This window comes from Bactrocera oleae, chromosome 5, assembly GCF_042242935.1.
Source record: "Bactrocera oleae isolate idBacOlea1 chromosome 5, idBacOlea1, whole genome shotgun sequence".
NCBI lineage: Eukaryota > Metazoa > Arthropoda > Insecta > Diptera > Tephritidae > Bactrocera > Bactrocera oleae.
The window spans coordinates 33,539,092-33,562,465 of record NC_091539.1 but is presented as its reverse complement, the minus strand read 5'-3'; the positions used below and the strand labels follow the sequence as shown (position 1 = coordinate 33,562,465).

General features: G+C 34.4%; 1 protein-coding gene across 2 annotated transcripts in view; it reads right to left on the bottom strand.

Moving 5' to 3' along the window:
• Positions 1-23,374, bottom strand: part of CycD (cyclin D) — a 179,982-nt gene that overhangs the window by 134,793 nt on the left and 21,815 nt on the right. For both annotated transcript variants that reach the window (XM_070109593.1, XM_036371762.2), the window contains one exon: positions 202-423. In XM_070109593.1, the coding sequence (XP_069965694.1) occupies positions 202-423 (222 nt within the window). The remainder of the gene's footprint in view (positions 1-201; positions 424-23,374) is intronic.

Genomic DNA, 23,374 nt, shown 5'->3' with positions numbered 1-23,374 from the left:
TGGATGCGTGCCGTAGCTAAACAGGAAGTCGCACCAGTTACACACATACACCCAAACATATTACGTTGTTAAACTGTTCCCAGTGTGTTTGCTACGTCTTAGGAGCATCTTTTCTTTTTTTCTGCTTAACATACTTAAGTAATGTTTGAAATTCTATTAGGGCAATTAACATGTAAAATTGTATGTTGATTTAGTACTCACAATTAAATCGCCTTTGTATATGCTGTTGTCGGTGTAGAATACCAGCAGTTCGGCAGATAACGCCCGACAACTGGGCTCGCGCAATTTCGAAGCCAATAACAGGCAGGCGGCCGCCAATATTTGCAAATGTGTCTTTGTTACGGATTTCGTGGATAGGAAGCGATCCATGTAGTTGAGCGCTAGGAGTACAACCTCCTCTTGGGACTTTTCTTCGGCGCAGACCTGAAAAAAAGAAGGAAAGCATTAATGTATTGCTACTTTTATAGAAGAAAGGTAGTGTTGTTATTTGGTTAATAAATTCCATTACAAAAATACAGTATTTGCCACATAATTGACTCTATTAATAATAAGTATAAAGATATTTGATTTCGCTGATCCAGCAAAATCGATATGCTTTTGAAGGAAGATATCTTTAATTGCCTAAACAATTTGTTAAAGGTACAGTGCAGTATTTTTTGGCTCTTACAAAAAATTTAGCTCATAAATTTAGATACCTAATTTCATGTAATTGAACGAATTGTATCACCAAAAATAACTGTTAATTTATTCGCCCGTCGATCGAACCAAAATGATTTCTATATATCTATGCAATGAAATTAAGTCAGAAATATTTATTAGCCGTCTTGGATTCGCCATTTCTCAACTCACTATATCTGCAGCCTGCTCTCTTATGAAAAAATGTACATGGAAAAGCAACAACAAAGTTATAACTGAACAAAAGGTGAATAACTTGCATTTTATTTTCAACAGATCAGTAATTTAGACGGTTTTTTAAGCATTTGATTTAAAAAAAAAATCGACAAAACATAAACTTACATGAAAAACTCGAAATTTGTCTTCATGTCTACAGCTGAGCAAGTTTCGAAGCTTTACCTAGGCGCTCAAGCATTACTAAGGAGACCTCGTCTGATGGAGATTTTCGCATAGCAAGGACAAAAACAGTGCGAATAACCAGATTATATTACAATAATAAATTAGTTCTGTTAATCATGGACCTACATATATAAGGAATTCACTTGTTCGAAACCTATCAAGTATAATTTTGAGAGTTTTTCGCGGATCATAATCGAAGGCATCATTAAGTTTGATCATTTTATTTCCTAAACCACACTTGCCTGAGAGCAAAAGGATAACAGTCGTTACTAACATTGGTGGTAAATATCCCTAAGTCTTTCAAAATAAATTTACGAAACACTTTGTAAGTGATTTTCTGAGTTAAACATCGTCTTTCGTGGAAATAATTTAGCCTTTTATCCACTTCCAACCTAATAGTCTGCCACTTCTTTTGACTAACCGCACAAATCAATTTACTACTTCCTATTCCGAAAAAGAAAATTATTAGCAAATCAATTTCCGGCTTGACAGTAAACACATTAGAAGACAAACGAAGCTTAAGCCAGCATAGACTTGGCAATAAAACTAACTGCCTAGAATCGCGTTATATCCGAATTCCAAACAAAGCAGACGCGATGACGCGATACGCTTGCACAGCGCCAGCACCAACACTTCGAATGGCTTAATGACGTTTACATAACGTTGCGTACTAACTAGGAAGCCAACAATTGCAGAAATGCATGCTAACTTCAACACAAACACTTGAGCACATATGTATGCGTGCGCGCAGGCTGACACTTTTCCAATACTTTGACAAACAACATAGCTAGACTTAAGTTAAGGCTTGGAAAACCAGTGAAGTCTGAAAAATTAATTATAAAGAAAACATACAAACAGATATAAATGTATATATGCACTTTCAGGGCCGTGCCCCTGCGTACATGCCGCCTATGGGTGCTGGGAGCGTCGATAAAGCAAAGCCAGCAATGGAAAACGCAAAGGCACGTGGGGCAAGCAGCTATCGCCTGAAGCACCTGAGGCGCGAAAATTTTAAGGGGCAGGCAGCTAGTACAGAATATATAGCTGGCGAGTGTTAGAATTGGTTTTTTTTTTGTCTTATTATGATTTATAATTTTTCTTTTGATTTTCTTTTCATTTACTATAATTTTTTCTATTTCTATTAATTTTTTTCTATTTTAAAATTTGTTTCTTTATTTTTTGTTCCCCTGTCCATCAACAGCAGACCTGTTCACTTTATTTGTGTTGCAAGTGCGCTGCAGTGGAACATACAATCAGTTAGGTATCTCATAATTAGTTTTACGCTTCGGTTTTACTTTCTTACATTCTCATAGTTGTGTAATCATAGTATAAATATTCTATATATATATTTTTTGTTGTAATATTTTAATGTTTATTTGTTGTTGTTGTTGTTAATGCGCGGTTGTGGGTTAAAGCGCGTCGATTACTCTATTTGGTTAAGTAAGAATGTAAGTGAAGTGATTTGAGAAGGTGCTCATTAGCTGGGAAATGGGGTAAATCGCATACAGGGTGTTGCATACACAGCGTGGCGGGGATAAAGCTATGCGGTAAATAAGTTTTGCTTCCAGTCGAATTTTTTTTGTTTACTAAAGTTTTAACGTTAATTTCATAAACTCTTCAATTCATTGTATGAATTGTTAAGTAAAAATTTTGTTATTATCAGAGTTGTAATGTAATGTCTGAAAATCTTAATTAAAAACTATTTTTAAACTTTTTTTTTCTCCTCACAAAAACCGGTTTGAGAAATAAAAAAGTAAACCCCCAGAGCTTTTAGTTAAAAATGAAAAAAGTGTTTTTAAGTTTTGAATTATTTTTCGCTAACGTTATTCGTGTTAAAATATAAACTAGTTTTATATTTAATTGCTTTTAGAAATATGTACATACATAAATCTTTGCTTTCTATCTCATTTCATTCCAGCTTTTGATATGAAACATATTTTTTATATCCTGAACAGGGTATATTAAGTTTGCCACGAAGTTTGTAACAGCCAGAAGGAAACGTCGGAGACCCTATAAGATATATATATAAATGATCAGCATGATGAGCTGAGTTAATTTAGCCATGTCCGTCTGTCTGTCTGTCTGTCTGTCCGTCTGTCCGTCTGTCTGTATATATACAAACTAGTCCCTCAGTTTTTAAGCCATCGATCTGAAATTTTGCACCTGTCCTTTTCTCACAAAGAAGCTGCTCATTTGTCGGAACGATATCGAACTACTATAGCATATAGCTGCCATACAAACTGAACAATCGGAATCAAGTGCTTGTATGGAAAACTCTTTCATTTGACGAGGTATCTTCACGAAATTAAACACGAGTTCTTGCTTAAGGCAACAAATTATTCTCCACAGAAATTGGTCAGATCAGATCACTATATCATATAGCTGCCATACAAGTTGAACGTTCGGAATCAAGTTCATGTAAGGGGCCTTTGTATTTGTGAAGGGTATTATAGCTTCGGTGCAACCGAAGTTAACGTTTTTTCTTGTTTTTAATTGTCATTCTGATTTCTTTTTTTACATAAAATAATTTCGTGACATATAATGGTTAAAACTAATTTCAGGTGGCAATACCTAAAGTAAAGAAACAGTTTTCTCGAATCCTACTCATAAAAAAATAATGTAATATCAATATTATTAAATTTTCTTCCTCTTTTCTTTACGTTACGCTTTACCTCACCATCCCGAAATGTAGGCAACCTTTTCAATGAAATCCTTCGGTAAATGAAAGTATTCTTGTGTGTGTTTCAACGAAATTATAACGATTCCTTTTTTAGCAAAGCACGCTTTAACTTACTGCGCCGCAATGTAAGCAACGGTTTCTGCGAAATTTCCCGGTAAATTAATGTATACCTCATTTAATTGTATTTCAAAACATTCTTTTTCGACTCAGGAATGGAAAATTCATAAATTTTAGAGCACTGTAATTCATATTTCTGCGGTTCTGAGTCCAATAAAAAAGATATTTACGGTCTCATAGTGTAACCAAAGGTAAAACAATTTAGTTATATGTAGGTGCTTACACAGCCCTCTGCTTTTAGGAGCTCTAAAAGATTTCAAATTGATATAAAAAATTTATTTTTATTAGAAAACAAGAAAAAACTTTAAATAATGCTAAAGTAATCCGATCTGAACAATTTGATCGGTGATTGTAGCGTTGCTACACTTTATAAACTTTTTTCTTTGTAATAAAATTAAACACCTTTGCAGAAAATCGAGTAATATATTTTAAAAAAGAAGCAATATTAAAAGAAGTGAGCTATCATTGCAGAACACTGATGCAGAGCTCAACTTCCCCATCTAGATGTCATTGACACTACTTTTTTAATCTATTTTTATACGGTTCACGTTGTTTTTTTACCAACATCACTTACAACACAATGCCTAATACACTTAATGTATAATTGCGCCTTTGGACCCTTTAAGAATTCATTAATGCACCCGCCGTGCAATTGGTGGCCTGCCACATTAGCTATAATGCTCATGATCAGCGCGCCACCCTACCATCCAAATGCCATCGAAATATAAAGGGGGCTTAACCTGAACCTACACCAACGTGCATAGCAAGTAGAAATGCACATAACAAGGTAAGACGCTTCGAACTGCAGTGCATTTAATTGAAGCAGCTGAAACATTCAAGCATCAGAAATGGGAATGGCTTGGCGCGCTTGCCAGAAGAATCATTAGCAAACTACTGGAGCGAATTGCGGCTAATGCCAAGTGCTGCTGAAGTTTCGATAGGCAGCTATGGCTATTATGCTGTGCCGTGATGTGCTTTACTTGCTGCCGCTGCCATTGAAAAGGTAAACAAAGCCAATGTTTCGACGACTTGTTGCATGTTCGCCGACAATTAAGCCATTACAGATGCCGATGCGGGCGCATGTGTGTGTCTGCAGTTTGGTCTTGTGTAAACGTGTATGTATTAGTGCAGCGATTACTGCACGAAAGGGTAACTAAACAGCGTTAGGCGCTGGCGCACGTTGGTCAAAAGTCTACACAGCCCATTAACGCCTACTTGTAGATGGAGACTCCTTCAGACGAAACTGTTTGCTATTTGCACATACATGCTGTAACGGTTCTTCTGCTAAAACTCTGTGGGTATATATAGGTTTTTGTGTTTGTATATGCGTTTGTGTATGGAATCACGACGCTTCCGTTTGGCAATTTCCCGAAAGTAGCGCAAATAAGTGTAATAAAAACATACAGTATACAACAACAAACAAATAAAGCGCAACAGCAGCAAAACACCAACTCAAACACTAAAGACGACATTGCACAAATTCAACTTCCGGCCCATCAATTCAGCGACATTTTGGCATTCAGTAGCAGCGCAGAATTAACGCATTGTAATTGTTGTTGTTATTGTTTTTTGTAGTTGTATTCCTACGCTGCGCGCCACAGTCATTAAGAATTCCCAACGCGTTTTTGTGTTGGCTGTGAGTTATTTATTTATTTATTATTTATTTGCAAGTGAAGATGTAGTCGAAAAAGGAAAAAAATTAAATATACAATAAAAAAAAAAAATACACAAAATAAAAATATTAAAAATCTGAAGCAAAAGCAGTGTGCGCTAATATTCTTTGCGTTCACTTTTCTTCTTTATTTTTGTGACAAAAATTGCAAAATTTAAATGAACACACTCTTCACATGGACTTGCATATGGAATCTCATGGCACAGCCAGGCAAGGAAGAATCGTTTTTTTGTATGTATGTGTGCATATACAAACATATGTTCATTGCTTTGCAGCAAATAAAGAAATTCGAGTGAAAGCAAAAGACTGACCTCAATGCATTAAAACTAAAAATAAAAATAACAAAATCTGAAAATAGTGACACAAATAAAACGGGGAAATAAAATTGTCGAACAGAACACTGGTAAAAAGTCACAAAATTAACGTTTCCTCCGTCCATAATGTGCGCGAAAGCATAGACTTTGATATGACGCACTTCTTGCAATACACATAAACTCAAATACATATGCAGACTGTATTTTTTATACCCTGAACAGTGCATATTAAGTATGAAACACCCAGAAGGAATCGACGGAAATCCTATAAAAAAAAAACTATGTAAAAATGATGAGCGTGTCGAGCTAAGCTGATTTAGCCATGTCCGTGGTTCGTCTGTCTGTATATTCTCAAACTACTTAGTCCCTCAGTTTTTGCGCTATGGATCTTAAATTTCGCAAACGTCCTTTTCTCCCCAAGAAGCTGCACATTCGTCGGAATCGCCGATATTGGACCACTATAGCATATGTATGGAAAATGTTCATTCACGAAATTTGACACGGATTATTGTCCAAAGCAACGCTGCAATCTCCAATCATATTGTTCAGAACGGACTACTATAGCATATAGCTGCCATACAAACTGACCAATCAAAATCAAGAAAAAACAATTGTATATACCTTTTTATGTTATAAGAAATGCACCTGTGAGGGGTATTAAAACTTCGGTGCAGCCGAAGTTAACGTTTTTTCTTGTTTTCGATTTTGTTTTTAATTTTGAGTTTTGCAACGGAAAGAGGCAGAGTTTATCGCAGGCATTCATTCATGCAATCATATGTTCATTCATTTTTTCAGACAATTACGGAATTATACAAAAATAATATCTATACATACATATGCTAATAAATACATGCATATGTACATGGCCGTTGAGATAAGCTTTCTACATAGACAATAAATACTAAATGGAATTTGCAAGCCGAGCAATTGAACAAAGCAATAATTCTAATCAGAATTATTAATAATGTCACATAACCCATGTATCCAACTACAACAACAACAAGCACAATAGCGACTCTATGCTTACTTTAATTCTATCATAACTGTTGTAACAAATATTTGCTTAGCAACAGCTTGCAAAAGCGTTCAAAGCAAAGGCAGATGATATATCGACGTCACCCCAACAAGAACAAGCTGACATACATATATACATGTACTCTCTCAAAAAAGTAATAAAAGCTCACATAAGCACATAAGGCAATGCAAATGTGCGCCTTTTGAGCCCAAACACTTTGCAGCCTACGCCAGCCGTTCAAACAAAGAACTTCACTCAGTTCGCCAGCCGGCTTGAGAGTCACTGCCCCTCTACAAAAAAAATTGTCATTAAAAATCAAACCTAAACACCAAGTGGTGGATTTCTTGAATGGAGAGACGACATCGTGGTTGGCGTCGGGGTTTGCGGGTGGTCAAGGGTTATTTACTTCACTCTATTTGCACAGAGGTCTTAGGCAAGTATGATAGGCCGCGTGTAAATATTGATTAAAAAAGTTAGAAGACAACAACTCAAAAGAAAATCAACAAAAAAAAAGGTCATATGGAACAGTTGCCGGAAACATTTTACATGTATAAAAACTTATCAGGAAGAATTCGGTCGTTATTTGAAAATCATAAATTCAGAGCAAATTTTGTTGCTCTTTTGAGTGTAACAAGGTCAAAAATGAAGTGGTAATAGACTTGTATGTCCTTAATGTTTCGAACAGATCGATGTAAAACTAGTTTCAAAAACCTTTCGGTAATAAGTCCTTTTACAAAGCGATCTTAACATCGGCCGCACTATGACTGATTCAATTATAATCCTTCTGGGGAACACTGTTACCGCTGATCGGTCTCTCACTTTGAGTTTTGAAGAAAGAATAGGTTTATATTATTAATATATAGGGTCTTTAGTAGTGTCGAAATCTTGACAGACTGATTCAGAAATAGTTGTTACCTTTACTGCTTTTAAACTGCTAATAAAATCTCGGGTTCATATAAATTTTTGTTCAAACTTTTCTTCGATATTTTTTCGGTATAGATTCCTGCATGTGTAAATACTAGAGGTCAAAATGCGAAAAAGTTTGGTAGTCGTGATAGAAGGAAGAGGTAGAAACAATACCATACATTCCCAAAAAGTAAGAGTAAGATACTGTCGAAATACCGATGTCTAGTATTCTTCAATAACCGCCAATCTCTTATCAATTAAGAAAGATTCGTAATCGCTACAATAGCAAAAATAATATATAGCTCCAATTCAACGAATTTTATGACGGTTGAACTATTTTGTATGCTTTCACACTCTTTTTGGCATACAAGCGGTCGGTTAAGTTCAAAGCTCTTTCTGATTTTTGTAAATACAGCTATGTATGACAATGGGTGTCATGGGAAAATTGTTTAAACGAAATCTGTGCAAAAATCACATATAACCCTTTCTTCGTTCCGCTCTTTCAATTCTTGTGAGCTACGAAGTCATGAACTCATAACTCAGTTTTTTCACGCATTCAACTCAACGCGCTAAACCTCTCGAGACTTCCCCTCCCATTTTATCATTACCATTTCTAAAATACAGCCACTAACACAAAAATAAGCACCGTATAGATGAAATTTGAATAATCATTAACTAAGTAGAAAATTAGATTCGCACCTGCCTGCAAGTAAGTACATACAGACTTATTAAAATTTTTAATAGGTTCTTAAATCATAATTTTCGCACTGAAGTATTCGGTTAACAACAATTGGAGGAACGATGATGGGAATGACAATGTGGAGATCAAAAGCGTGAATTCGCTAATTAAAAAGATATCTATACACTTACATACGAATAAAGAAACTCTCACGTTTTTGGCAGTTATGCAAATCTGTTGAGTGGAAATCGTCTTATTGTGAATATATACTCGTACATATGTACATACATACATATATACATATATATTTATACAATTAAACGATTTCAATTAAAAGCTGCTGCAGTTTTGTGTTTTAAAACAAAAGCCACATAACGAAAGAGAGAAATAATGCAGTAGAACGGTGTGCGAAGAAAAGATTATTTTGGCAAATCTCTAGAACGACATAAAAATTTTTACATTGTTGAGTTGAGTTGATATCACTAAGAACGAGCAATTCTCGACTTATCGTAAACATTTTTAATGGCTAAACAAAAGGAAAATAAAACTTAGTAATTGTCCACTGCCAATCTACCATATGCTGGCTGGTGTCTATAAAAGTATTTGCCGCTGACATTCAAAAGTCATCATTTTTTTAACTTTATATTATATAACTTTCATCATTATCTTTTATTTTTACTTTAATAAAAGTTTCAATATCATAAAAAGTCTTCATGTTGCTATGAATTTGGGCATGCTAGGCCTAACTAACGCTCCCTTTCATGAAAGCGAAATATTCAAAAACCATAAGTGAAGAAATTAATGTAATTAAAATGAAGAAAAAAATCATTAATGTTTGTAAATCCATCAATCATACTTACGGTGAACGTAAAACAACTAGAGTGCATACACCTCTAGACCAGAACACAAACCTCTCCTCAACAACAATCTAATCGCAGTTAAATGTTCGACGAGAGGAGCAACATGGATTAGCTGATGTTTACGAGTACGAATACATACTTACATATGTACATACATATATACATTTGTACGTGCCTTCTTCCGTGCGGCTATTATCTAGTTATATTTATGTGTGGCCAAATGGCCAGATTATTTTTTGTCTTAATTTTGACAATGCGTCGCACATTTAAATCTAAGGGAAATATATACCTACATACATACGCACAACCAAAATTAAAAAAGAGCAAAAAACGTAAAAGCGCAAAAATGATGGCAAAATGGGAAATGAACCACTAAGCACATTTCCAAATTCAAATTAAAATATGTAGAATATATATGTAAATACTGAAAAATCAGTAAATTTAAACAAAAGTTTCTCATTTTACACATTTTTATGAAAAAACGGCATAGGAAACAATTGATCCTAACTATTAACTTTTTGTTAAATATTGGAAATTTTTAAAGTATGATACAGCCTTGAAAATGTAATGAAAATATGAAGGTTGCCACTTATCTAAGAATTATAATTTTTCATTTAGAAAGGTGAGGTTATGTAGAAGACCAAACCAAACCATTGGTAGCCTAAAACTTAAGGATCGTAACAGGATGAGAACCTTAGTATATATTAGCACCTTAGAACCGACTGTCGTGGTTAAGGGGGTATTTTGATTTAGAAGGCCAAATTTTAGGCTCTTTTTCGGACCCGATAAAAAAAATATTTTTACCATACATTTTTTAATATGATTAGACTACAAATCAATTATAATATTAAAAAAAAAACTTTTCAAAGAATTTCAGGCCGGCAAAGCGGGGGCTGATGAAAAAGTGGCGTGTCCTGGTGTGCAGGATATCAGGACTCCCAGTAACCCGAAATGGAAATTGTTGAGTGGTCCTTAAAGAGGAAGCATGTAGTTATAGCACTACGCGAAAAAATTTTTTTTCACAAATTTGGCGGCTGTTTAAAAAAGATGTTTCATTTTTTCCGTTTTCTTGCCTTTCCGAATTTTTTAAAAATATAAAAAAAATCTAAAAATCCTTTCGTAATGCGATAGTATAATGTGTAAAGAAGCTGTATAAAATATCAAGTAAGTCGATTGAGTAGAACTTGAGATATCATGCACAAAAAAGTTCAGAGAAAAATATTTTAAAGCTCGCACCAAGCTGTCAGTCGATTTTGTCGGCGCATCACAAAATGTGCTGTAACACCGACAATAGTAATAATAAACCAGAAGAAGAAGAAGCAAACTTAAATCCAACATATTCATAAAAATATGCAATAAGCCCTTTCGTTACACTAACCTCCTCTTGGCTTTGTAATGACAATACTTGATTTATTTCCACCCAAACAGAGTCTAGATAACCGCTTCAACAGCCATTGGTAACAAAATCCAGTTTTTAAAAAATAAAGTATAATTATGTCTTGTATTTTTATATCGCCCAAATTATTCTTTTTGGTATGAAGTTTTCTAAAATTACATAATTTTAAAGAATAATTCTTTCACGTTTCTCTCTCAATTATAAATTTTTGCTCGATTTTAAGATTTTAAGCGTTCTTTTGTGAATGCTTACTCCCGAATTGGAAGTTAAAAACTCTTTTTCTCCATTTTTTCTACGATTTTAGTGATTTTTCAACAGGGCTAAATCTCATAATTGTGAACATCTGGAAAGAAATGAGTTTCCAAAAATACAAGAAAATTTTTTATCTTCAATATTATAAAATTAATAGCAAATGATTGCGAATTTTTATTCGTTTTCCCGTGAGGATTTCGATACTACGATATCGAAAAGTATAATATATACGTACATATAATACATAAGTACGTATATACATACAATACGTGTCTATATAATTTATACATGGCATGCGAAATTGCCAAAAACAGACCGAAATACTTAAATTCATATAGTCAGCAAATTCGTACATCACATTGCATATATGTATGTACATAATTGATGGTATATAATAGTGTACAAACGTACGCATTACGCATTATATACGACTGAGGAGTCACACAAAGCAATACCTCACAAAAGAGGAAGCAATACAAAAAAGAAACAAAAATTGCAAAAAAAAACAAACATCAACAAAAAAGAACAAAGCTAATGAATCTATTTGTATTTGTAAACAAAAAATAAGAATAAAATAATAAAGACACCAAAAGCACAACAGACAACGGCAATTTATTAAGACGGAGACATATGTATACCTCTTCGACAGCCCATCCACTCAGTAGTTCGACTTTGGCAATGCCAAAGTGAAATTACCATGAAGACTGACACTCAAGCTGAAGGGCAGGCGGATCGTCAATTTTGTGGTGCGTCGGATCTTATAAGAGAGGCAGTATAGCACCACGACTAAGGCAATACTAATAAAAATGCTGAGAAGAGCAAAAATCATTCTGAATATGCTGCCGAGCGATCTTCAATAAAGCTCTAGCTGATCGTTTGTCCAGAGAGCCATAGCGACCGAATCAACCAACTCAACGGTCACACAAGTCAATCATACACGAATATCAAACGAACAAAAAACAAGCAAATTCGCCGAGCTGCTCAAACCAAATGAACGAAGCAATTGCCAAAATAGCCGGAGCCTACAGTACGCGAAAGCTCACTCATACGATAAAATTTGACACTCCGCTCGTCAAAACACAAACAACTCAAAATGCAAAATCAAAAGTTGAGTCAACACAATCCCCCCAACAAAAGAGTTGGGGAACAGCATATAGCGCTGTTGTGAGAAACAAAATGAACTCGTCTAAACAGAATCAATGTTATAGCGAAACGTTCAAGGCCACAGTGCGAATATTTTTTGGAAACAGCACACCCATACAGTGGTGGGCACTTCCCCAATTTGAGTACATATACTTTATACTCATATAAATACAGTAAATAAGTATATACATACATAAGTAATTGCTCTGGCAGAAGTGAAGTATACCCGCATATTTATCTATATGCGGTTTATTTATATACACGTAAGTACATAAATATGTATATATTTATTTATTTTTTGCTTACAAAGGGGTTGTCCAGCGGGGCTATGGGGTACATATGCATATGTATGTTTGTATGTAGATGGGCCCGTCGTCGGTCTACAAGTATTCGGTGCCGCATTATAATTGAAATCATAGACTTTTGGACATCTCGGCAGCACGGTACGAGGAACTCGAAAGAAATGAAGACAAACACAGATACGCATCGTATAAACTAGTATAGGCGAGTTGAGTTAAATTGTTTTTATATGTATTAAGAAGAAGCAGACAACAAGTTAAAAATTATCATAATTCTTTATAGCAACTTATGTTAAGCACTCAGGGGTTAATCAAGTGGATTTCTGGCGATTATGAGGCAAATGTTATAAATATCGTTAATTTTAGCTTTTATCGTTCGTGAATGGCAAGTGTAATAAGCATTTGTTTGTATGTGTGTGTATATAGTAGAACATTTTGAAAGACTAGGGATAAATATGTACATATATAGAACTTTCACATTTATTACAGAGAATGCTTGAACTAATTAGTTATCAAATAAATTTAAGTATATAAGCAAAAAGTTTTAGATATCATAAAAAAATTAAATTTAAATAAACAGAGCAAATATACAATTTATTTAAATATAAACAATTTCAACATAGCCTTGCCCGAAATAAATGAGAAGAGTATTCCCGCTATTCGGCGCTGAAATTAGGACAAAAGGACAAGAATGATATCAAACGTTTTAACACCAGATGGCGCCAGAGTCGAAGTAATATAAAAAAATTATATTTATATAAATTATAATTATAACCGGATTGGGCTATATACGAAATTTGTATTTGTCAGTTTAATGCGTGAAAAATGTAGAAAACGTTCAGCCATTATATAAGTGTAAACCTTTGTACCAACGTATAGTAATTCAGTTAATTACGGTTACGGCAAATATTTATCTTAAATTGATATATATCAAAATGGCCAACATAGTGGACTTAAGTGCAAAAATATTATATTCTTTCGACGAACAATGTCAATTTTATAGCTTAAGTTGGGTTCGGTAAAAACCATGCTCTAAACTTACCGAAACTAAGTGATGGAAAAAAGTTCGACGTTTAAAAGTTTGATTAGAACAACCGTAAACGTAGAAAATTTCACAAAATTAGACAGGAGACACAATTTTGTACATAGAAAACGAGTTTCTATATACATTTTCCTCTCTCAACAGAGCTAAACTACAAGTTACAAAACAAATAATGGTACACCTGGTAAGAGAGTTCTTCTTTTGAAACCATGATTTTTAGGAAACGTTAAAAGGAGGAGAAAAAGAAGTTTTCTAGATCCAAAATATATCAAAACAAACTGACATTTCTCTACCATTAAAATATTGAAAAAATATGGGTTCTACGAAGTTCCGTAATCGCGTTCCATCGATTTAATGCAATTTCAACATTCGGCATTTACTTCAAGAAAGCTGATATTTTTATCGTAACCTCAAAATGAAGAATTTTGTGTAAATCTATTGTAAAAAATGTTCTATGTGTAAAGAGCAAAACAAGTATTACAATTTAATTTTACTATTGCTCATTTAATATCATGAAGCGTAACCCAGCGAACTTTCAACTTCGGAAAAGCCATAAGATAAGTATTATAACACATACTCAATGTTCATGACCATTCTGTGCACAAGTTTGATCTGAGAAAAAGTTTCCTCTACTGTTTGACTATGTAGGCAAGCAAGTAGATCGATCCAGCTTTCTTGTGTCTAATCAACGGATAATAAATATTGTATTACGAACTGTACCACTTATCAAACAATTGAAACTACCGAATTTTCTGTGCTCAACTTACAGTCCAAAAAAAAACTAAGTAACAGAAAAAGACACCGCGTGAAGCCATCAGTATATATGTATAACTCATGTATTGCTCAACCACGTTGAAAATTGAAGAAACAAAACCGCATGGCAAATGGTTATGCGAGTGATGGAAAAAAGTGTGAACGTGCCAACATGTGGGCCTATAGAAATCACAAGGTAATCGACCAGCTTGTTGGCCAGCCACAAACAAAAGCGTATATATATACAGCGGTATATAAAATACATATAAAAACTAAACATACATACGTACATATATGACAACTCAAGTGGGATGACACATGTTGAAGAGACGTTGGAATGTAATGTTGCCAGGCGATTCTCTTGACAGTTGAAGATTTTTACTTATTAAATTCATCACACGATTTAAGAAAAATATAATTTAATGCACGGCTATCTTGCAGCATACAGTGTTAATAAGTAATTAGAGCATATACTTATGTGTATAAAGAGAGAAAAGCGAGAAAAAAATACGTGGTAGCGCCAACGCCACCATATTGTCGCATAGCCAAATCAATCAAGTAAACTAATACGATACTGGCATGCTTAGTAGGTGTTTCCATGTGCAAGCATACATATCTACAAATTAATACATAAGTAGTAATATAGTATGTACTACATATATACATATATAATAAATAACAGCCGCCCCTTGCATACATATAAACGAGGCGCTTATGAATCCGAAAATGAGTGATATGGATAGTGTTCACAAAGAAAAATTGGAAAAAGCAGACAGATAATATAGAATCTCGAAAAACATGGTTTTTGCCCCGAACAATTTTTTATGACTTTTCTAATTCATACAACTTTTGTTCTATAAATTACTGTTCTTTCACGCTCAGTTTCTTCAAGCTGACAACTGCATCGAAGCCTACACGCCTGTAGCCTAATAAAAGGTTTATAAAACAGCGCCTAAGCGCCTTACTGTCTGCTGCTTGCACTGCTCTTCCAGAAGTTAATAGCGTATGATTATTAATTGATGCCATTTGCTGCTGGATGGCGGTGAGGAAAGGCAGTGCCACACTCTTAATTTAAATTTCGACTTCGGTTTTGTTATATGCTTCTTTTCTTATATAATTTTAAATTAAAAGAAAGAAGAAAAATAAAGGTGTGAACATATAGCAAGTTTATTGTACAGCAATTAGATAAAGAAAGGGTTAGGTACACAGGGTAGGGTTGCCAAAAAGTTTTTTGAAATGGTGCATTTGTAATGTGCTGGGTTTGAAACAATGCTTTAGAGTATTCATTTATATTGTAATCTTCACAATTGCTTTTGGTGTGTCGAAACTCCTTCCACAAATGTGGTAATAGAGACCGCAAGAGCGTTATGATCTAAACTACAAATGTTATTAACGTTGTCGTTCCTAGTAGAAGTAAGTACATATGTAGATAAATAAGTTTGGTTTCATATGTACAAGACAATACGACCTATATCAAACAGTATTGAGTATTGCATGAGTAAAAAAATTATAGACGTTATCGGAATCCCACTATATTTGTACTGATAATAAATGAAATAGTCATCATTAGGCACCATTTTTGTTTCCCACTTAACTACATAAAATAAACTATTTCGGTTTTAGCCCTATTATGAAGGGCACTACTACTTATGGCTGCTGTGAGGGTTGCAAATAATGCATTAAAAAATTATTTAATTAACTTTTAAATTAAATTTTTATGTTCTTTAAGCCGAAAACCCTAATCAGAAGAAATATTTCAACCCGAATGCCTGAATACAAATATAACCAAATTTTAATGCCAAAAATCGGCTAAAAATTTTTTAAGATTAAATTTCCAAAATTTATTTTTAACTAAAAATTGAATAATAACTTAAATTTTTAAGCGAATGCAATTTCGTGTTTTCCCTTTTGGTTATTTATCTTTTGAATAGGAAAGATTATTTTCATAAAATATTATATTCACTTAGTTTAGCTTTTTTTGTGTTATTTATATTTAATTGCCCTTAATTTATATTTACTTTTTTATCCCTTTTTATTCCAGCTTTTAAGTTAAACATTTTTTTATAATTTTTAATCCAATTTTTTTGAATATTTTAATCAAAAAAATTTTTAAATTAAAAATTATCACCCTGGTTACTGTTACAATATTTTACTTTCCGTATTGCTACTGACCACAGTACCTGCCGATTGTCCAGCGGCAACTATACTAGTGTTAGTCTTCATACACAATATGAGTATTATTATCATTTGATTAACTAACTAAGTAGGTCTCGAAGGAAAAGCTTTAAAACAGTTCGATTATTCAATTAAATGCGCATTACTCCTTGATATGCATCGAATATTTGTATAGAAATCTATTTTTTTTAACTATTATGAATATTTAGGGAAAAAACAACAATTGATTACCACATATTGTTTTCTAATGATTTTAGTTAGATAGCCTCGTTTCAGTCTACAAAACTACAAAGTCAGCTGATCGGCCGGGAAAAACATCAGGAAACACTTTTCCCCGCGAAAATTCTTAAAAAAGTATCAACATTTTTTAAAATTTCATGACTACGCCATCTGTTGTGCCTTATATGAATAAAATTTTTCCTAATCGCCGTTCTCGAATTTTTATGGTATTCCAGACAGCACTGCCAATTTCAAGTGCCCATATGTATTTGTGTGTATATGTAAAATTGAGCATGCAAATGACTTCATTGTCCATCAAAAATCACAAAAGCATTTCACCAAAATGATTTATGGCAGCTCTGTTAACATAACCGCATAGATACAAACAGAGATGATTAGACTAAAAAAACTGCAAATGCCAAAAATTTCTAAATTGCAAAAACTAAACTAAAAGTAATAATAATAGGAATAAAAGAAAAACCTTTTACTGCAGCGACTGCCAGATGTTGTGGGTTTGAAAATTAAATTTCAATGTTCAAACTAAAAAAAAAAAATAATACTAAATAAAAGACCGCATAAAAACAACCTGGTTATTGCGTATATATACAAGGTCCAATTCAAAAGTTCCAGGACTTTTTAAACAACGTGGCTTCTAGTGGCACCATCTGTCTGAAATTGTTATCCCTCAATTGTGTATTCTTTAGTGTTGTCGTATAAAATTTATATAACAGCTGACTTGTATAACGGTCGGAAAATGAGCATCGAACAAAGAGCCAACACTAAGTTTTGTTTTAAACTTGGTAAAACTTTTACCAAAACTCATCAAATGATGAAACAGTTTATCGCGATAATTGTCTATCCCGTAGCCGTACTGACGAGTGGTTTAAACGTTTTCAAAATGGTCGTGAGGACATAAATGAGAAATGAGTCGAAACCCAAAAAATCGCGCCTGGAGAAGTCAAAAGTGAAGACAATGCTGATTTGTTTTTATGAGTCCAAGGGTATTGTCCACAAAGAATTTGTTCCACCCTTGGAGTTTTGAAGCGTTTGGTAGCACGTATTCGTCGCATTCGGCCAGAATATCGCGAAGATGGAAGTTGGCGTTCGACGCATGTGGCATTTTAACAATCAACCACTCTCCGTATTCACCTGATATGGCACCGTTCGACTTCTACCCTTTCGGAAAACTATATTTTGCCATGAAAGGAAACCGCTATGCTGACGTTGATCCAAAATCCATCCATCCAAAAGGCGACGACCGCCATCCTCAACGCTATACCGACAAATGACCTAAAAAAGTCATTCAATAACCTTCTTGAACGTGCAAAACGTTGTGTTCAGGCGGAAGGAGACTATTTTGAAGGCGACCAATAAATTTATCAAAAAAAAAACAAATAATATTCGTTTTTTAATAAAAGTCCTGAAACTTTTGAATTGCACCTTGTATTTACATGCATACATGCAATGCGAATTAATTTACAACAAAAAAGAATTGTACGCCTTCGCTTTGCACACAAATTTTTATCTGCTTTGCTATTTTCGTTAAATTCAATGCAGTATTTTTGTTGTAGTTGCAAATATAATAATATCTCACGTACGCATTGGGTATACGTAACACATACCATACACATATACCCACAAACCGAAAAGTAGCCACGCCGGTCTACATATGGTTTCCTATTTTTCAAAGTGCTAAAACACACTAAAATTTATTGCAAATATTGCGTCATGATTCACTGCTTGCTGCGCCAAATATCGTGAGTTTAGCAAACAATTTCGCCAGCGCTGTTAAAACCGCGATAGTAAAAGCGCCACATTAGGACCGTTAGCTCTATCATCTATTACTTCCTGATAACATCTATAGAGCTGCCCGCTTGACCGAGTAGTCAGTTAGACTGTGGATGGCGGCATTTAATTGGTCGCGGTCAATAACCACATCTTCCAGAGCAGAGGGTGGGTAAGCGACCAGCCAGCTGTTGCAAGCGAAGGTAAGCACAAACACTCGCTAAGGAAACTCTGTAGGTATTTTTGATTTCATTTACGCCCCTGCAACGTGCAAAAAGCCACCACGAAATGAAATATATATAATTCTAAAAGTTTTGTAGCTCAATGAAAACGCTGCAGCGCCACGAAATACCCAAACACCGAAGACAGACCGAACACCCAACACCCAGGTGATCGCGTGCTCACCGGGCAGTCAAATCGCGACGTCAATGTGTGTTCCCCCTTAAAAATTATGAATTTCAAAATACTTTTTATATTTGTGTGCTGGGCGTAATGCATTTACTCATAATTAGATTCAAGTTGCAAAAGCATTTCCCAAGTGTTTGATATGATTTCAACAAGCTTTAGTGTGATTTTTCATCCCAACAAAAAGAGAAAACCTTCGAATATAGAATATAAGAGCATGAGCACCTAGATATACGGCGTTTGGTACCTAGCTATGAAATTGATTGCCCCCTCCCAACGAGTGTAAAATAGCACAAACAAAAAACAATAAGAAATGTTGAATTGCATAATCGGTTGGTTGTTGGTTGACTACTTGGTGTTGCACGAATCCCCCAGCGGGCTTGAAGCCAGACAGACGCCACTCGTGGCAAGCAGACAAGCACATACACATATATATACGAAAGTCAGCGCTTTGTTTGCCCTTTATTTTGAGATATTATTGCATTATATTTATTGCACAATAAAATTGAAGAGCTATCTGTTGGTTGTGGCATTGACCTTAACTTGTGTTTTCATAAAGATTTGAGAAATCCGGTGCAGTTCACAAATTTGTTGCAGAGTTTGTAAGCTATTTCGCTACAGTGCTGGTATTTGAAGTAATTGGGTTTTTACTCAATCAAATTGTAGAAAATATGAAATTTTCACAAATTTTTAAATGCAATCGCTTTAAATCGATTTTCATCGACCCACAAATTTTTACATAAAACAGTATTAATATATACACTTATATCCAATTTTTTACTCCTTTAACTCCCCTCCCTTTCATTTTTAATAAAAACGCAGTCAACGGCCATAAAAGTATCCTTATTACAGATGAAACAAGTTTTACTGTTGAAAAAGTTTTTAAAAAGCAAAAAGACAAAATCCACGCAAAAAATTTTGTTTCAATGGTTTGGTGAGGAGTCTCCCGCAAAGACGTTTCACTTCTGAGAAAAAAAAAATTCCAACTGGGGCAAAGGTATAGGAGCAGAATGCTTTAGAAGGCGTGTTGAAGCAGTTAAGCAAAACTTGCTTCGATGGAGAGCATTGAACCTTTCTGTACATCGCTAATTTATTATATGCAAATTAACTAAAATAAAAAATGTGTCTTAGTTTCATTTTGTAACGGCCTGAACTTAAAGCTGAACTTATGGCAGGACTAAGTAGATTCATTCATTCACGCCATGCATTTGCTTTTTAATTCTCAGCTGGTTTATGTAATAATAATTAACACAGTTCTTTGAGACCAAAGTCATAGTGAGTATGGATATACAAAATCTTTTTTTCATCAACAAAAGGACCACTAATTTCACCTTTATTAACTTTTAAGTGTCTATCTATTTATTTAATGTATACCATTACGAAGGTGATTTCGAATAGAACACGCAGGAATTCAGAATATAGATTTTTTTAAATATCTAATTTAATGTAATTATTTTATCAAATACTGAATGAAAGTTAGAAGTTTATGTATGATTATTAGAAAATCACAGTAATTGGTATGCGAAGCCAAAAAATAGAGAAATTCGACCAGTGGGGCTACAAAACCAAAAAAATTCAATTTGCAGCATAGCAAAAACTAATTATAAACAATAAAATTTAGCTGTTCAGTGAACCCAAATTCAGTAAAAGTAATTTTATTCAAAAGGGTCTAAAAAATTTAGCATTTTTGACAACAAACAACATATAAAATTTAGTAAAGTCAATGACCCAATCAATAATTTAGCAGTCATTAGCCCATTACGCATAATTACTTTTATTAAACATTTTTTTTACTATTTTTAAAAAGAGGAAATTAATTGCTAATGTATATGTGTGCATGAAAATGTGTTCAAAACACCTTTTAAATGCCGTGCTTCGCTGCGCTAAACTCTGCTGATTTACGAACAAGTAGAAACTGAGGTAGGCCGCACACGCCACAAGTCCGCATGATCCTGCCCCACACACTACACGCTTCGGTGAAACATTGAGGGTTATTAAAAATACGGTTAGTGGTATGATCGAAAACCAGTGTCAGACGAACAGGTGTGATTTAATTGGTATGTGAACGGTGTTTAAACGAAAATATGGTTGTAGATACCTACAAACATGCATATTTATATATGTACATATATGTGTGTATAAAAACTTGACATTTCGATCAGCTGTTTGGGGTGCCCACAGGCAAGTTTCGGTGATATATACATATACATATGTCGCTACAATTCTTGCTTTCCTCGGCGTCGATTGTTGCATACAAAATGAAATTGGAAAAGTTACGATTACTTACCTTGCACAACAACAAATGCTGGAAGTACAATTATATAAATAAATTCGTCAAGTTGAGAAAAAGTTCCTCAAACCTGAACTACTAAATAAATATTGGAAACACTTTTGGTAAGTGCACCTGAGAGGAATTGTAATTAAGCGGAAAAATATACTGGTTTCATGTCAAATAATATACATACATACATACATCTATACATTCAAATTATAAAGGAACAAAGACTTGAATGATCAAAGCATTTTTCATTTGTACATATGTACGCACACTTTTTATAGAGACTATTTCAAAAGTATAAAAATATTACGAAATTCATCGCTAATATTTTTTATCAATTTCTCTTAACAGTTATTTAAAAAATAATTTGTTTTTTAGGAAATATAATTTTAATATTCAACAAGTAAGGAAGGGCTAAGTTCGGATGTAACCGAACATTTTATACTCTCGCAAAGTCAAATAGTATACTCGTTTGAGATTTCTTTGTGGATTGACTGATATTTTCGGTAGAAGGTCAACTATAGGCACTGGGGTCCACATATTTAGTACTTAGGGGCTTAAACAGTTTTGGTTCGATTTAGACAATTTTTGGCCACAAGGTGGCGTACTTAAATCGCATTATTCACGCAAAGTTTTATCCCGATACAGTCATTGTTGCCTGATTTGCATAGTGGAAAGTGAAATAATCAGATGGAATTTAAAATGGTGTTATATGGAAAGTAGGCGTGGTTGTAGTCCGATTTCGCCCATTTTTGCACTGTGACATAGAAACATGAAAAGAACGTTATGCATCGAATTTGGTTGAAATCGGTTAAGCAGATCTCAAGATATGGGTTTTCACCTAAAAGTGGGCTGTGCCACGCCCACTGTCTAATTTTGAACGCGGTTCCTATAAAGTCATCTCATACCATCCCAGAGATAAAATTTAATGACTCTGGCGTGTTTAGTGCTTGATTTATCGCGCTTTTAGTAGTTTTTAACAGTACCGTTATATGGGGAGTGGGCGGAGTTGCCACCCGATTTCAACTATTTTCACACCGTCAATAGAAGTGCTAAAAATATTTGCTTTCAGTGAATTTTGTTATTATAGCATTAGTGGTTTAGGAGATATGCACATTAAACCTATTAGAGGCGGGACCACGCCCACTTTTTTAAAAAAAATTTTAACTGCAGATGCCCCTCCCTAATGTGATCCTGTGTACCAAATAACAGTCTTGTATCTTATTGCGGAGCTTAGTTATGGCAAGTTATTTGTTTTTGATTAATGGCGTTTTGTGGGCGTGGCAGTGGTCCGATTACGCCCATCTGCAATAGCAACCGTCTCACGGTACCATGAAACATGTCTACCAAGTTTCATAAAGATATCTCAATTTTTACTCAAGTTAGAGCTTGCACGGACGGACGGACAGACGGACAGACGGACAGACGGACGGACAGACGGACGGACGGACAGACAGCCACCCGGATTTCAACTCGTCTCTTCATCCTGATCATTTATATATATATAACCCTATATCTAACTCGATTAGTTTTAGGTGATACAAACAACCGTTAGGTGAACAAAACTATTATACTCTGTAGCAACAGGTTGCGAGAGTATAAAAACATTTATGGTATTTTGAAATTTTAAGCACTATTCAATAATTTAAATTTCAAATCTATTTTATCCGTGATTATCCGAGTGTTGCGGATAGCTCGAGTGTTATGGCACACAGTCATCGACGCAAAACCGGGGACCGAACCAGCTGATACGTATTATCTTATGAGAGCGCAACGTAAATGAACACTCACCACCGTTTGTACAGACCGTACGATAGGATATCTGCGAAAATTGCATTTTTCCCATAGAAACGAGTAAGCTGAGAGTGAGAGAGCAATCGCTTGCAACGCAGGGTCGCCAGTCTCGATATTTTGTAGTAAATAGAAAATGAACTTATATATTTTTGAAATATTCTTAAAATAACTCCACTGTCTAATACACTTCTTTATGAATAGGTAGAGTATTTTTAGTTGGATTTTAGTTTTGAGCTCATTATGAAAAATTATAACTAAAAAACTAAATGCGTGAAAGATCGTGTATAAAAATAGAACAATGGCAACATTGGTGAAATGAAAACAGAAGGGAGGTATGTCGGTGACTGTTTAAGCTATTATTGTATATTATTTTATTTTTCGTGCTGATCCAGGAGCTTCGGATAACAATAACATAACTACAAATCCACAAGTTTTCAAAATCGAATGCAAATGCAAAATATATTACATATTTCTGATTATCCGCGGTTAACCGAGAAGAGTGGATAACAGTAACAT